Genomic DNA, 17,248 nt, shown 5'->3' with positions numbered 1-17,248 from the left:
ATGATGTGTTCTCCCAGACGTTCTTCTTTGGGTGATAATTTAGAAGTCAACAATAATGACTACTTCCTACATCAGCCTATTAACACAATGAGATAAGTCCAAACTTTTCATACTGTTAGAAACACAATTTTTCAAAAATCAGTTGAACTTCTCTATATTAATAGTGATGAGAAAGAGAAATTTTAAAAAATCATTTATAAGTGCACCAAAAAGAATAAAATACTTAAGAATCAATTTAATGAAGTAGGTAAAAGATTTGTATGTGGAAAACTTTAAGACATTCATGAAAGAAACTGAAGGTGGCACAAATCAATGAAAAGATAGTCTGTGCTCACTGACTCAAAGAGTATTATTAAAATATCTACCCAAGCAATACTACCCAAGCAATCCATAGATTGAATGCAATCGCTATTAAAATCCCAATGGTATTTTTCATAGAAATAGGAAAGACAATTTCAAAATTTTTATGGACCTCGATCTCACCATGATGAAATCATGACTTGAGCCAAAAACAAGACTTTGACATTTAACCAACTAGTCACTCAGGTGCCCATAGACTTATTATGGTAATCATTTCACTATATCTATATGCCTATATCAAATCATGTGTTGTGCATCTGAAGCTAATGGAATATGTTAATTGTATCCCAATTAAAAAAAAAAAAAGGAAAAAGAAACACTAATGCACCTTGGTCCCATACTAACCCCCTTTGATTACTATCACTTAGAAAATAAGATGGATGGCCTACTGGATGACTGTGAACAACACACTTCTAATTCTATCAAAAACAAGACCTGACCCCAAGAAAACTAGTAATGAGAGCTGGTATTTTAGGGACCATAGCTCCATGTCCATCCAGGCAGTGTCTAAGGATCTAGATGTAGGATAAAAGGGAATCTAACAACAGAGTAAATGGAGTTCCTTTGTGTCCTTAGAGCCTTCAGATGAGAAATCAAGAACTGATATTTTTCTTTTACCCAAGTAGAAGTTACTCAATGAGATGAAAAGAAACCATAGTGTATCGATGATTTGGCATAATTACCCCAAGCATTTTAAAAATTATGTTTAGTAGAATAATAGCATTCTGTCAAAATAATAGCTCTGATAAAAAACAAAGATAAACAGTGGTAGAAGTGATAGCCTTCCAAAACATTCTAAACATAAATTTAAGAAAACATCAAAGCCATTGTTCACGTCATTTTTGAAACAGTCTCTCTGTGATACTTTGTTGTGTTGTAAATACAAATAAAAGTGTTCTCTACATTTAAAAAAAATCTAAATACATATTCTTTAACTCCTAAACTCTTATTGCCATTCATAAATAAAATTGTCTTTGCAAGTTTGGGGAAAAAGTATGGCCAGAAGAAATCTGGCCTACAAAATATTAAGTAAACTATCAATTTCTAGTAAATAAAACAATTCAGAATAGTGTAATTCTGAATGAGTCCAGTAGCTCATGTAGACTGACAGGGGTAGGTGGAATATGATGAAGACGACAGCAAAGTTTAGATCGTCTAATAAATGATGTTGGGAAATTAATATCAATTTGGGAAAATTTTCTTTTGATCTCTGCCTCACATCAATTTAATTCCACATAGAAGATGCAAAGACTTATGGGGAAAACTATATATACTTCTAAAAGATAATGATAATGAATATCTTTATACTTTGGACTGAAATGGGCCTTTCTGCATACAATAAAACTTAAGATGACATCAAACTCTTAAGGACAGAATAGATTTTGTACATAAACTGAGACGGGTTTGGTGTGGAACACTGTACCTCCATACACGGACAGTGTTTCTGTGCCTGAGATAAGCTGAAACAGAATCTCCTAGAATGAAGAGGCAACAACTTGCAACAACACCTTAGAGCAGTTTGTGAAAAATAATGAAAAGTTAAGTATGAAAACAATAGTATTTGAAAGAGTTAAGAGCAATGGAAACAAATATGACATATCTAATTGCTGGAAGAAAGCTCCCCCAAATAAATACTTGAGTTAAAAGAACAAAAGAGAGAGCAGTCAGAATTGATAACACCTGGTAATGTACATAGGCAACTACTGGCAAGCTCATGATCTTTGTACTGCCACATATGTATCAACTAGCCATTAAAAAGCAATCTCTTAGGGAACCTGGGTGGCTCAGTTGGTTGAGCTTCCGACTTTGGCTCGGGTCATGATCTCACGGTTTGTGGGTTCGAGCCCGCGTTGGGCTCTCTGCTGACGGCTCGGAGCCTGGAGTCTGCTTCGGATTCTGTGTCTCCCTCTCTCTCTGACCCTCCCCTGTTCACACTGTCTCTCTCTCTCAGAAATAATTAAAAAAAAAAAAAAAAAAAAAACAATCTCTCTAGGGGCACGTTGGTGACTCAGTTGGTTAAGCCTCCAACTTCAGCTCAGGTCATCATCTCACAGTCTGTGAATTTGAACCCTGTGTTGGGCTCTGTGCTGACAGCTCAGAGCCTGGAGCCTGCTTTGGATTCTGTGTCTCTCTCTCTTGCATTTGCCCTGTTCTCTCTGTCTCTCTTTCCCTCAAAAATAAACATTAAAAAAATGTCTTCATTTATTTTTTTTAATTTTTTTTTATGTTTTATTTATTTCTAGGAGAGAGAGAGAGACAGCGTGAACAGGGGAGGGTCAGAGAGAGGGAGTCACAGATTGAAACAGGCTCCAGGCTCTGAGCTGGCAGTCAGCACAGAGCCCGACGCAGGGCTCGAACCCACGAACCGCGAGATCATGACCTAAGCGAAAGCCAGACGCTTAACCGACTAAGCCACCCAGGCGCCCCTAAAAAACTGTCTTTAAAAAGGCAATCTCTCTATATGCAGTGTGGTACTCTGAATTGAATCATAGATCAGAAAATGGAAATTATTGGAAAAACTGATGAAATTCTAATAAAATCTGAAGTTTTGTTAATAGCAACATACCAACAATAATTTCTTACTTTTGATAGTGATGCCATAGTCATGTAAGACATGAAAATTGTAGCTCTGGATCAAGGAGATGCAGATGTGAAACTTTCTTGTAAGTCTAAAATTATTCAAAAGTAGTAAGTGAGCTAAAATAATACAATAAATTTCTCAAAAATGTTGTCTTGAGTACTATCTTAAAATTTCTAAGTAAAGAAATGTATTGCATAAAGTCAAATTTTAAAAGGGCATGCTTTGCATTAAAGACTTTGATTAAAACAGGTCCATTGATGATTTTAAAAATAAATACCTGACTCAATTATATGTGTTTTTTCAAAATACTTCCTAAACTTTTTTCCATACTATTTTTCCTTTCATGTGGATAAAAATACAGAATACTGTAAATAAGGTGATGTGGTTGTGATGAACGGCCTTCTGCTTCTGCGGTAGACATGACAAAGTTTCTGGGCTTGTAACAGCAAGAATTAAATTTAGAGGATGAAAAGAACTGCCTGACTTAAGGAGCTGTCAGATGCTGAAAGAATCAGGACTTGAGAAATAAATGAATCCTACGAGCAGAAAAACTGAAGCATGTAATTAAGTACGAAACCACAGGTAAGGAAAGAGGGGAAAAACCTTGAGTAAAAGGGAAAAGAAACAAAATAAAGAACATTAATGAAAGTCAGGGCTTATGGTGTCTCTAAGAATTGAGATGAGATAAATTATAGAAGGGGGGAACCAGTAATATGAACCGTAGTAAATTACATCAGGTCACTGTAGCACACATAGCCTTCCAATGGCTCCTATCACTCAGAGCATCAGCCAGAGTTCCCTTGGGACCCTGATGACTTACCCTTCCTTCTGTCCCCAAACACGGCCCTGACGTTATCTTCTTCTATTCACTCTCTCTCTCTCACTCCCCTCCAGGTAGTCTGTCTCTCTTTTCTTCCTCAGGCACCGCAGGCCTTTGCACCTGCTCATCTCCCAACCCAGAATGATCCTCCCCCAGAGAGTACCATCATTCACTCCTTGCCTCCTTCAGGTTTTGCTCAAATACTAACTTTTCAGTGATTTACTACTATGAAACTCTACTTAAAATAGTGACTTCCTAGAACTCCCAATCTCTCCTACCCCTGATTTCATTTTCTCATAGATGCTTCCACCATCTATCACTCTAAATACATTCAATGTCTGTCTCCACAACCCCTAGAATGTAAGCTCTCAGATTTTCGCCTGTTTTTTGTTTTCACTGAATTTTCCCCAGTGCCTAGAACAGTGCTGGCCGCATAATAGGTGCTCAATAAATATCTGTTAAATCAGTCAACATATAAGTGTGATTTTTCTTATCATAATTAAAATATGAGTAATGAAATACTAGAAACATTTCCAAAGTTGTTTTTTGAGCAGTGAGAGTAATCTCTTTGTCTCCCTGCATGTTCTGGGTATTTTCTACAATGAACAATTACTTGTACAATATTTTGAAAGGGGCTTTTATCTTGTTAAAGACTAGTGAGTTATCTGCCTGAGATTATTTCAACTGAGGTTCATTCATTGGTAGTCAGAAAGACACATTCTTTAGAGGCATGTTCTTATGAGCTTAAATAACATTTAGCTATTACCAGGAAAAGCTCCCCATCATAAAAACTTTACATAAACAAATGTTCAGTAACGTGATCCACTAAGCTAATGGAATCATACAATTCCAACCTTCTCATTCTGAAGATGAAAAAACGGAGAGCAAGAGATGTTGTCACTTCTTCCCATCCAGTTAGGACATAGCTGACGACACGTACGACAGGAGCCAGCCCCAAACAAAACACTGAGACAATGCAGAATGGCCTAGCCCATACACATTTCCCAATGCAGTCAAAGTTCAGACTGGACACTTCCCGTTCACTATTTGACTAAACCTTCATCTTCTCCAACTTATTTCCATTTCATTCCACAAAGATGCTTTTGAACAGTTGTTTCTTATCGTTTGAACATTCAAGACTCTGCATTAAGATCAAACAGTGTGATCACACTTAAGTATTCTAGTGTGCTCAAAAGCCACCACACCATTCCAAATTGCACTCCACATTCAGCTTCTTGCTCCGGACCTCTGCTTTGCCTGGCAGAAGGGAGAGGCCAGTATATTCTAGACATTTCTTATTCTTTTCCCTGGATGGATTGTCAATTAGCACTCATGAAATCCAACAGAAGCAGCCTGCAGGGTCTGGAAATGTGCCACTTCTCTGTTTTAAAAAAGAGAATTATTTTTTAAAGAGCACTGAAAAAACTGCATCTGTGCCATTGTTTTTTCATAAGTGAGGAAAAAAAAAATTCTGGTCTTCTGGTTTTTGCCTAGCGGTAGCAACAGCAGGTAACCCACACCTATGCACACCCTGGGTCCCCAGACAGTCGTCTCTGATATTAGAGTGGCACACAGGCGGATACTTTGGCAAAGAGAGTCTGTAAAATGAAGTTGCGATGGACCAAAACAACCGTATTGATTTTGCAGTACAATTCAAAACACGAGAAAACATCGGCTCTCTGAACAGCACATGCTGGAAAAGACAGGGAGAAATCCACTGTTATGGCGCAGAGAAGGAAAAGGATGGATGGTGGTCACATTAGCAAACCTAGTGTTCTTTTAGGTTGTTTGTTTCTAAGTTCAAAGAACTGAGAGACTTGAATTATGTTGAACTGCTCTTATCTGAAAACCCAAGACTGCTCATTTGGCGACACTGTACTCACAGCTGGAAGCCTGGGTCTTCCGGAAATAAAGCCATATAACCCTCTGAATGTTGGAACATCCTCTTCAAAGTCCAAACACATTTCTTTTTTCTCAGTTAATACGGCCTCCCTCCTTCCGCACCCCCGCCCTCCCTCTGTCATTCTCTGTAAATGGCACGACTGTCCAAGCTGCATTATGAACACATTATTTACCAATACATCATTAAGTCTGCCGCAAGCAAATATTTTCCTTAGATAGCCTTAATGACACAAAATGCCTTTCAAGACAGAGACCTCTGGCAGAGAGGTTCAGAATCAGAAGAAAGCAGGCAGCACTTACCATGGCCCCCTCACTTCTTCTTTGGGCAACTTCTCGCTGGAGTCGGGCCACGGCCAACTTCTCCCTGGAGAAACAAAAGCACATGGTTAGTTGACTATTCTTCCCAGGGTAGAGGGACACTGGCATGGCTTTGAAACATTCTTTTGAGATCTCCAGAGGAACTCCTTCCTCGGTTTAGCTCACTTCCTCAACTAAACTTTCTATAAATATTTGAAGTCATTCGTGCATTGTTTTCATTGAGTGTCATGAGAGAGATTTTTTTTGTCTCGGACTTTATGAAAGCCAAATAAACGTGGACTGCTGCATAAAAGCTCTCCTTTAAGTTCATTAACATATGTAATTTTTAACTAAATTTTCCATGGCTGAAATATTTCAGTTGTCTTCTCTGTATCAACTTTGCTTGTATACAGTTATTTTTATTTCTTTTGTTGCTTGATGCAGATCGTGATTTTTATTTATTTATTTTTTAAATGTTTGCTTATTTTTGAGAGAGGGACAGAGTGGGAGTGGGAGTGGGAGAGGGGCAGAGAGAGAGAGAGAGAGAGAGGGAGACACAGAATCCAAAGCAGGCCCTAGGCTCTGATCTGGCAGTACAGAGCCCAACATGGAGCTTGAACTCACTAACCTTGAGATCATGACCTGGGCTGAAGTCAGACACTTAACTGAGCCACCCAGGCACCTGATTGTGAACTTTAAAAGGCAAACAGACATAAGTTCATACCATTTATGAAATAAGAATAGAAAATAATTTACAGACTTGCTACAGCAAGGTGTCATGCTGAGTATTTTACCAGATCTTATATGAGCCTGACAACAATCCAATGAGAGGCTTTATTATCCTGACTTATATATTTGGGAACTGAGGCTCAGACAGGCTAAGTAACATACCAAGCTCCTAGCTGGTATGTATCAGTATTAGGGTAAAACTTTAGTTGCTGTTTTTTTTTTTTTTTTTTTTTTTTAATTTCACAAACCCTAAATAAAAATTTTGTTTATCATTGTTCAGGGCCTAGAAAACTTGTAAAATTTAATAACACTGATTTTAGCATTTAAAAAATTTTTTTAATGTTTATTTATTTTTGAGAGAGAGAGAGAGAGAGAGAGACAGTGTGAGCAAGGGAGGGGCAGAAAGAGAGGGAGACACAGAATGGGAAGCAGGCTCCAGGCTCTGAGCAGTCAGCAGAGTCTGATGCGGGGCTTGAACTCACGAATCATGAGATTATGACCCAAGCCGAAGCCAGATACTTAACCAACTGAGCCACTCAGGTGCCCCTAGTGTTGTTTATTTTACAATGAGGTCTATCTTGTACCTGATTTCACTTACAAAAAATTTAATACTTAACAAAATTTTAATTATTCTTTGTAAAATGATAAATACCTACATTTTGGATAGGTTTTCAATTCTTCATCTTCAAAAAAAAAAAAATCCAACAGTTTACAGACAAAGTAGGGCAAGTGAACCCTCTATCTTCCAAGGGTCAAGTTATCTTCCAATCTTAATTTTAGTAAGGATTTTCCCTGTAATCCTGCTGCTATCAAGATGTGAAACCACTTGTGTGATATTTCATCCCTCAACCTTCCCCCTACACAGGATCACAGGACCGGCAATTTGCAAACAGCATAAACAGTGAAGGAACAAATGGATTCCCAGCTGAGTGACAGGATGTCTCTCGTCCTAACTGCTTGGGTCTTTGAAATGCCTATGCCTGTCAAAAAGGCATGTACTTTGCTTTGGTTACAGTTGAGTAAATTTTTTAGTAGGAATAGCTCTATTTGAATTAGTGCCTAAAGAGACAGGTTAGGAGATTCCTGAAGGGAAAAAGTCCTGCCCTGTCTGGGGCAGGTCTCAGCACAGACCTTGTGAGAGAGGGCAACAAAGGCAAGAGGAAGAAGCCCAGAAGAGATGAAATCATGCCCGTCTCTTGGCGAGGCAAGGCAGGTGTTCTCTGACCCAAGCCCTAAATGAACAGGTGAAAAGAGCAAAGAACTAAAAGAAAAATATGACTGACTTCTGGTTTCATATGAAAAATAAACACATGGTAAATGTAAAGACAAAAAAACTGGAAAAGAATATACCCCATACTCGATGATTGAGCAATTCTACTCTGAGGTATAAACCCAGCAGAAATGCATATTTATGTTCAGTAAAAGACATGTACCAGGATGTTCATAAATGCATGATTTGTTATCACCTTCAGTTCAAAATGCACATCCTGGTTTATCTATACCATGGAATACTACATGGCAATGAGAAAGAATGAAATCTGGCCATGTGCAGCAACATGGATGGACCTTGAGGGTGTTATGCTGAGCGAAATAAGTCAGGCAGAGAAGGACAAATATCATATGTTTGCACGTATAGGAGGATTAGGAGGAACTTGACGGAGGAACAAGGGGGAGAAGAAGGGCAGAAATGGTGGGGGAAAGGGAGAGAGGCAAACCATGAGAGACTCTTGAATGCTGACCAAAACTGAGGACTGATGGATGTGGGGGGGAGAGGGGGATGGGCATGGAGGAGGGCACTTTGGGGATGAGCACTGAGTGTTATGTGGAAACTAATTTGACAATAAACTATTTGTAAAAAAAAAAAAAAAAGAAAGAAAGAAATAAAACATTAAAAAAATTAAAAAAAAAATTAAAAAATGCACATCCCATTAACAGCAGAATGGATAAACTGCAATAATTATATATTGGGATACCAGAAAGTACTGAGGCAGCCAACCACAATACCATAGGGAATACCACAAGCATATGAAAGAAACAAACACAAAGAGTATATAGTTTATGATTCCACTTATATGAAGTCCAAAGACAGGCAAAACTCCTACATGGTTCAATAAGGCCAGAGAAATAAGGGGCGCCTGGGTGGCTCAGTTGGTTAAGCATCTAACTTCAGCTCAGGTCATGATCTCACAGTTTGTGAGTTCAAGCCCCATGTTGGGCTCTGTGCTGACAGTTCAGGGCCTGAAGCCTGCTTTGGATTCTGTGTCTCCCTCTCTTTCTGTCCCTTCCCCGCTCATGCTCTGTCTTTCTCTCTCTCAAAAATACATAAACATTTAAAAACTTAGAAAAAAAGAAAAAGAAAAGTGCATATCAAAAAAAGAAAAAGTAAAAAACTGTTTCTAGTCACAGATGACAGTTTTCTAAGTAGAAAATACTAAGGAATTTTCAAACAACTAAACAACTGAAAAATGTATTTGGCAAAGTCACAGGGTATAACCCAATACACAAAAATCAATTGTGTTTTTACATACTAGCATCAAACAACTGGAACATTTACTTTAAGAAATTTACTTCTGGGGCACATGGATGGCTCAGTCACGTGAGTATCTGACTCTTGATTTCAGCTCAGATCATGTTCTCATGATTTGTGAGATTGAGCCCCGTGTCAGGCTCTGTGCTGACAGTGCAGAGCCTGCTTTGGATTCTCTCTCTCTTCCTCTCTGTCTGCCTTTCCCCTGCTCATGCTCTCTAGCTCTCAAAATGAATGAATATTTTTTTAAAAAATATTTGTAATAGTGTCAAAACAAAATACTTAGGGAATAAATCTGCAAAAGATTTGTCAGACTACTACAGTGAAAACTATAAAAAAACTACCTGCTCAGAACAATTAAAGGAGACTACACACACACACACACACACACACACACACACACTGCAGATCCAGGTCTCTTGAAAGGGTCTTGGGAACACTCAGCATACAGGACCATACTTCAACAACTTAATCTAGAAGATACAGAATTAGAACTGGAAGAATGGTCTAGAAAATTTCCTGGAAATCTTTTCCAATCCTTATTCACGATTGCTGAATCTTCAGCGAAAGATTTAATATATCTAACAGCATGTTAATTTTCTACAAGAGTAGTTTAGCATAAAGGAGACATTCCTAGAAATAGAGCGAGAGTCTAAGTTAGCACAATCATCCTAATGACAAAAGAGTTCTCACACAGTGTAAAGGTTAGGAACATCACTATTTCATTCTTAAAAGAGTTTCCTTTTATAACACTATTAGAAACTATCACATGGTATAGGTACATGTCAAATCTTATAAAATTCCATTTGAAAGAAAGTGTAATGGCTTTAGCCATTATATAGTTTTTAAGAAGGAAAATACTAATAAACCATGAATTTTATACTCTGGCCATACAGTATATTTTTAGTCATTTAATAAACAATGAGTGAATCAATGTGAAAGGCTCATCTTCAAAGTGGCAGCATGTTAGCCATTCAATCTGATGAAACACCAAAATATGTAGAAACTGCAAACATCAGCCAAGGTTTGACCTACCACCACATGAGCAGAGATGCGCCTGATTTCCAACAGCCACATGGAAATGCATGATGCAAACATGGAGATTCTCAATGTAGTCTGGGTCACAGAAAAGACCATCCCCAACCCGAGCCTTGCAAACTAGTCCTCTTTATTTGCAAGTTATAAAATTGCTTAGGTCTAGTTACTTGGGAGCTTCCCTGATTCAAAGTAGTTAGGTAGTGAGTGAGCAGAATTTTCAGGAACAGCAAATACAGCTGTCTCTTTAAGACCATGCTCTGTAACTGGTTTAAATCATTTATTCAGGAAATGCAATAAACATGTCATGGAGCATTGACATCTCTAAGGCTTGCAAGTAACAGCCACGGGTTTTCTATGATGTAGGGAGACAAGACCAGTGCCATCTAAGTCCCACTGTAGCAAAGCACCACCATTTTGACCTATTTAATATAGTAAGCTTCTGAATCCTATATCCTTTGAAAAGAGAGATTCAAGGCCACAAAACAAACAAAGAATACTTTTCTTAAGGTTCAGAACTTTCTATCTCCCAAATCTTTCATATCTTTGGTATTCCATGTAGTGGCAGGATTTTTGTTTTTAGTAGGGTCTGTAGTTTATTTTCATATGAAGGAGTTGTTATTCTTTATACAATTTAAGGAAGTGACAGAGTCATTGATGGGTGAAAGCATCTGTGGTGAAATTCTCAGCATTTCTATAGGTTCACATTTCCGGGCTCAAATTATCAACTTGGTCAAAGTATTAAAAATAAATGGGTCTGCCTTTTGTACAGCCATCTCATTTACCCTTGGGTTCAGCAGTCCCTTGGCAAACTGTTATCTTCAAACCCCCAAGGTCCCAATATATGTGTGAAACCAAATGGGACCAGCATCTTTTTCATGCAAATTCAGCGTTCTTAAAAACAGCTTTGTTTAAAAAATAAAGAATCCTTGACTTGCATGCTACCCAAGGCAAATTAAACACAGTCACATACACATGCACTCTTGCTCCAATTTGAGGACCTTAACTCATCTGCTGGCAACAGACAACTGTGCTTTTGCAATCCATTGCTGTTTTGTTTGGGGTCTGTAGCAAAGCCAGTAGCTTCATTATGAAGGGGGTATTGACTTTAGGATTGCAAAGCAAATGCCCAGGGATATTTTTATTGAGAGCTATGGATCCTTCTTTACAGAATAGGGATAAAAGAAGGATATAAAGAAGATACAAACAATGAAACAAAAGAGACCACGAGCACTTCTCTTTCAGATAAATGCAAAGAGAATTTTTCCCTCCAAGAAAGGTGAAACGGAACCACTTTTCTCATTCAATTTTTCGCCCAAAAGGTGAATTAGTAGCAGGTTTCTGAAGTCCGTCAGCATAGCCCCAGATAAGTTTAACTGAAGATAATAAACAGAACAACAAAATTATTTATATGAACCGTGATTTTCACAATACTGTGGATACAAATGCAATCAAGGTCCATGGGAAGACTGTCCTCCGTGAAGACAATGGGAGAATGGCGTTTGTAAAATCCAGAAAAGACCTGTAAGGTCTGGAAGGCTGGAAAATAATCAGCAGTTTGCACAGAATATGTTCGGTTTGTGATGTGTGGAGATGGCAAACTTAAGGGCACTTCAGAAACATCTGTTGCGTTAGTGTCGAGGGCGGGACTGGAGACAAATCAATGTTCTATTACGACTCTACAGACAGCCCGGAACCCACCCCGAATGGGTGAAGATGAAAACAATGAGAGGCCACTGCACTCCATTAGGCAGATGGGAACCCCCTGAGAATGCTCTGATCCAGGGCGGCAGCAGCACACAGTGTTAAGTGTGAAGAATCACGTCTACTCCTGGTCAGTCTTACTGCTCGCAACTCCTCCCTACAAACAGTGCATTTGAAAGATACAGATCTAAAGGCACATCAAGGAAGGTATATTAGATACTTTGCGTTTTGATGAAACTGCCAGATAATTGGTGTCATCTCTACCTGACTTTCCGAGAAAAATAAATAACAAGGAATAAAGAAAATTAGATGTTATAATAAACTGTAACAAAAACAAATATAAAGAATAAAGGATAGGCACGCTTATATATATATATATATTTAAAAAGAAAATATTCTTTGGCCTCTTACAAACACAAAAATATTGTGGTATGAAAGACTCCTGTAATACCTCCCAAAATATGCTAACTTCATCTTAGTTCTGGTTCTTAGGTTAAGTTCCTACATTCCATAGTATTTCAAATTATTTAATATATTTTTTAAAGTTTATTTATTTTGCAAAAGAGAGAGAGACAGAGATAGTGCACATGTGTGCAGATGAGAGGACAAAGGGCACAGAGAGAGAGTGAATCCCAAGCAGGCTGTGTTGTCGGCGCGGAGGCTGATGAGGAGATCATGACCTGAGCCGAAATCAAGAGTTGGACACTTCACTGACTGAGCCACCCAGGTGCCCCTCAAATTATTTAAATATACGAATAGTTATGTATGATATGATATACACGTCAGTCTCTTAATTTATTCAGAATATTCTGCTAAGTGACCATATAATCCAATGGCAATGACAATTCTGATTAATTCAGTGAACAATGTGAATTGGCTCTCTGTCTGACACAGTTGTAGACCCTGGGAAATACTGTCCGCATTCAGAGAGCTCAGGGTCTAACAGAGAGCACATGTAACAAGCACACCTAAGCACATCAGTGTCACAAGGATGTAATAAACACAACAGAAGGACAATGCATTCAAAGCCAGATTTTAACATTAAAGTGAGGTGATAATTTTACCAGAAAATTGAAATGGAACCCCCTTGGGGCACCTGGGTGGCTCAGTCGGTTAAGCATCCGACTTCGGCTCAGGTCATGATCATACGGTTCATGAGTTTGAGACTCACATCGAGCTTTGTGCTGACCGCTCAGAGCCTGGAACCTGCTTCAGATTCTTTATCTCCCTCTCTCTCTCTGACCCTCCCTTGCACATGCTCTTCTCTCTCTCTTTCTCTCTATCTCTATCTCTCTCTCAGAAATAAATAAAAACATTAAAAAAGAAAAACTGAACCTCCTTTACATGGGAAGGTACATTCTACTATGTCTATGATAAAGTTATTTTTTTAAAGTTCATACTTTTCAACGACAAGTCATATAAGGAAAGCAGGTTTTCCCCTACAAATATTTTAACTATGAAGAATCTCTGTAACATGTTTTGACTGTTATTCCCTAAATTCCTCAAGGCATTTTAATGCAATGGTATTAAACTTTACCGCCCCTTTGGGTCATGGTTTTATCCAGGCCACTTCTTTCAGAGACATGTGGTTGACTTATTTTTCCTCTTCCGTTTCAATACACTGTACTGCCACATCCCAATTTAAAAAGGTAACAGTAAGAGCTAACATTTAGTGAATAATTACTGTGTAAAGCACTAACCTCGGTATTTGCATGAAACTTTTAACATCAAACAACGCCATGATAGGTATAATTAACACACCTCTGTGATATATAGCCATGATTTGCAAAATTTTTGGATTCAGGATCTCTTTACACTTTTGAAAACAATTACCGAGCACTCCAATGAGCTTTTGTTTCTGTGGGTTAGATCTATCAGCATTTACCATATTCCAAATTAAACTGAGACTCTGAAAATACATAATAATTTATTTGAAAGAACAATAATCCCATCACAGATTAATTTAAACAACACATAATTACAAATATCATAAAACAAAACTTAGTAAGAATAGCAGTACTGTTTTATACATTTGCAAATCTCTTTAAGATCTGGCGAATAAAAATTAAGTCTGAATTTTCTATCTCCTTCTACATTCAGAATGCTGCAATAGCACACGATGTGTAGCCTCTGGCAAACTAGTATATGCCCACAACAGAAGGACCATGAACAAGGCAAATGACATGTGAGTATTCTTACAAAATTCGTTTTGACTTCTGGGTCCCCAAAAAGGTCACTGGGCCCTTGTAGTCCTGTGGCCCACACTTTGAGCACAATTGATATATCTTCCATGAGGAAACTGAGGCTCAAACAGACTGAGAAATATGTGCATCATGCCATTGCTCTTAAATTTAAATGCCATCAATCGTGTTTTCCCAATCTTGCCAAATTGCAATGAATACATATTCAGTTAAAAATCTCCCTTGTTTGAAATTGTGCCTCTGTGTCCGCTGTCACCTGTGACACTGTCTCTGCTGCTAGGCAAGTAGTCACAAATAACGCAAGAAAATATTGAGGTCTTCAAGGATGAAACACATTTCTAACCATTTTAATGACAATCAATGTGAAAACCACTGATAGAACTTTTCTGGAATGCACTGAATTCCAAGTATGCTGAACCTCCATTTCTGGCAGAGTCGAATAAAAATGCTAATCAAACCCCCAATATAAACCTATGCCCAGGCATACATTTTGTTTCAAGTAACATCCCTCCCTCACGCCTGGCATTTTTACCTACAAAGATACCACCAAATGCCTAAAAGGAATTAGATAGATGATTACTGTCATTTATACCTTGGGGCAGAAAGTCACACTTAACATCTTGGGGAAAGGTTTCAATTAATCATCAGCCTTCCCCATTTCCGAGCAAGCCCTAAGAATGAGAACATGGTAGTGACCTAGTAGGTCTCTAAGGAGAGCAGGTCAGTTCCCCCAGGAGCCCTGGAACCATTCTCTGCACACGGAAGCGTCCTGGGGAGTCACCCGCATCGGAGGCATGGCAATGCCGAGTGCCAGGTGCGCCTGTCGAGCAGGCAGATGGGGAGACCGGTGGCAGCCGTTTCTGCATAAGAGATAAATTAATTAGCCTTTCCAAAGCAGATCATTTAATTACTCATCCACTCAGATATTCGAGGCGAGAAAAACTCCAAGAAACTTCTAGAGATACAACACAGAGGAAACAAACTTCTTTATGCAAATTTTCCAATACATAATGTCCATGTTGGCCCCAACGCTTTGAAGCACAAACACTTATACCCTCATTACCTACTTTAAGGGATTTTGTTAGCATCCACAACATATAACAGTCAGTAAGTTGAGTGCATGTCCTAAATTAGTGACCTTCATATGATTTCAGGCAGCAATTACTAAGAGGAAGCAAAACAGAGCATGGCCAACAGGCACACCCCACTGACTCCAAGAGAAAGCAGCTCAATTATGTTATGCTGTGCTGATTGAGGAATTCCATCTCTCTCCCCCCAAAAATAATAAACACAGATGCTTTTTAAAGAATTTGGTGTATTGAAATACAGAAATCATTAGTAAAAACAAACCCTAATTTTAGCTACCTGCCTTTCTGAGGTTCTTTCATTCACATGGTCCTCGTTATTGAGCTTTCTGGAGCTTCTGCAACATTTTTTTTTCTAAATTTCTAGTATTTTAAATGTTGCACCACATAAGTGTTCTTGAAACTGTTCTCCCCTGAATCCTCTACCATTTGCAAAAATGAGGTCTCAAACTGAACATGCATTTTCATTTACAGATTCATGGGTTCATCCAGAGAATCACTCCTACTGCCTATAGTAGTCACCCGCTTACCTGTTTCTCTCCCCTACCATGCTCTGAGACCCAGAGGACTGGGACTTTATGGTCTTCCCGTGTCCAAGGCACATATATACCCCTCCGTGAATCAAGGATCGTGCTTCAGAGCAAAGACGGTCTCACTGACTTAAGACAAGATCACAGGCAGCCTCCACTCATATAAAGATATCAGAGGTTGGTCCTATCCGCAGAGCTTAATGAAGTGTCCCAATAAAACTGTGCAAGCTACCTGCAATGCCTACCACAACCAACAGTATATGAAGCATTCTACACATTTTAGACGTACCAAATAATACTGTCAATAAATAAATATACCAATGAAGGAATGAACTTATATTTCTGGGTTTTCTCCTTTTTTTTACTTGGAACTGTGATACTTCACTAGAATAATACACATTAATTGTTATCAAATGTTAATTACAACATTTCTGATACACAGGGGCTCTATTGATGTATTTAATGCAGTACTGAGTTAAAGAAACTCCATTATCTTCTCCTCTCTTCGTTGGGGCACAGTGAAATTCCAAAGCTCCTCTAACTAATGTGTTTCTGAAATAGCTATTAGAGCAAAAAAACTACTCCTCTACCAAGTTTAAATAGGAGTTTCTAGTCTTAACTTTTGCAGTAACTTATTTCTTGAGCAGGAAGTCAGTTCAGGGATTTCAAAAGTGGTTTCCTTGAGATACAGTTTTTATGAATCATTGAAGACCCACTTGATCCCTTAAACTTAATTTCCGTTTCTGAGAAACTTAGATTTCAGACTGAAGATTCCTTATGTTTCCATGTTTTTAAAAGAAACTTGTAATTCCTCATGTTTTCATGCACTTCCCCCATATTCCTTCCATTAATATTAAAATTCCTCTAATAAGACATGATTCTCGCTGTGTATTATATCTGGCAATTAAGAAAAACTTGGTAAGGGGCGCCTGGGTGGCTTAGTCGGTTAAGCGTCCGACTTTCGCTTAGGTCATGATCTCACAGTTCGTGGGTTCGAGCCCCGCGTCGGGCTCTGTGCTGACTGCCAGTTCAGAGCCTGGAGCCTGTTTCAGAGTCTGTGTCTCCCTCTTTCTCTGACCCTCCCCTGCTCACGCTGTCTCTCTCTCTCCTAGAAATGAATAAAACATTAAAAAATTAAAAAAAAAAAAAAAAGAAAAACTTGGTAAAACAACAGAACTGTATTAATAATGGTTGATTTTCTTCCATCAATTCTGGTAACATTCAAAAGTGATGGACTGTATGTAGTTTCCTATATAAAAGGAATTCTAAAGAAAAGAAAACACATACTAACCATCTCCTAGGACATTCCATAGTGTTGGTGTATGCAATAGTTCTTACAAGACAATTAATTTTGTTTCTACGACTTTCAATTATCAGTGGTCCTGAAATCACATGCTGTCTCCATTTTCATTAAGGTCCCAAAATACTAGCTATGACTCGATTTAAGGCATCTGTATAGATTCAGAAGAACAAGTAT

General features: G+C 38.4%; 1 protein-coding gene across 1 annotated transcript in view; it reads right to left on the bottom strand.

Annotated features, from left to right (window-relative positions):
• Nucleotides 1–17,248, bottom strand: part of NCKAP5 (NCK associated protein 5) — a 1,061,012-nt gene that overhangs the window by 516,659 nt on the left and 527,105 nt on the right. The window contains exon 5 of the mRNA XM_039229926.1: nucleotides 5,964–6,027. Within this exon, the coding sequence (XP_039085857.1) occupies nucleotides 5,964–6,027 (64 nt within the window). The remainder of the gene's footprint in view (nucleotides 1–5,963; nucleotides 6,028–17,248) is intronic.

This window comes from Hyaena hyaena, unplaced genomic scaffold (assembly GCF_003009895.1).
Source record: "Hyaena hyaena isolate Hyena2069 unplaced genomic scaffold, ASM300989v1 scaffold_41, whole genome shotgun sequence".
In the NCBI taxonomy this organism is placed as follows: domain Eukaryota; kingdom Metazoa; phylum Chordata; class Mammalia; order Carnivora; family Hyaenidae; genus Hyaena; species Hyaena hyaena.
The sequence above is the reverse complement of the archived record's forward strand: the minus strand, read 5'-3'. Positions and strand labels throughout refer to the sequence as shown.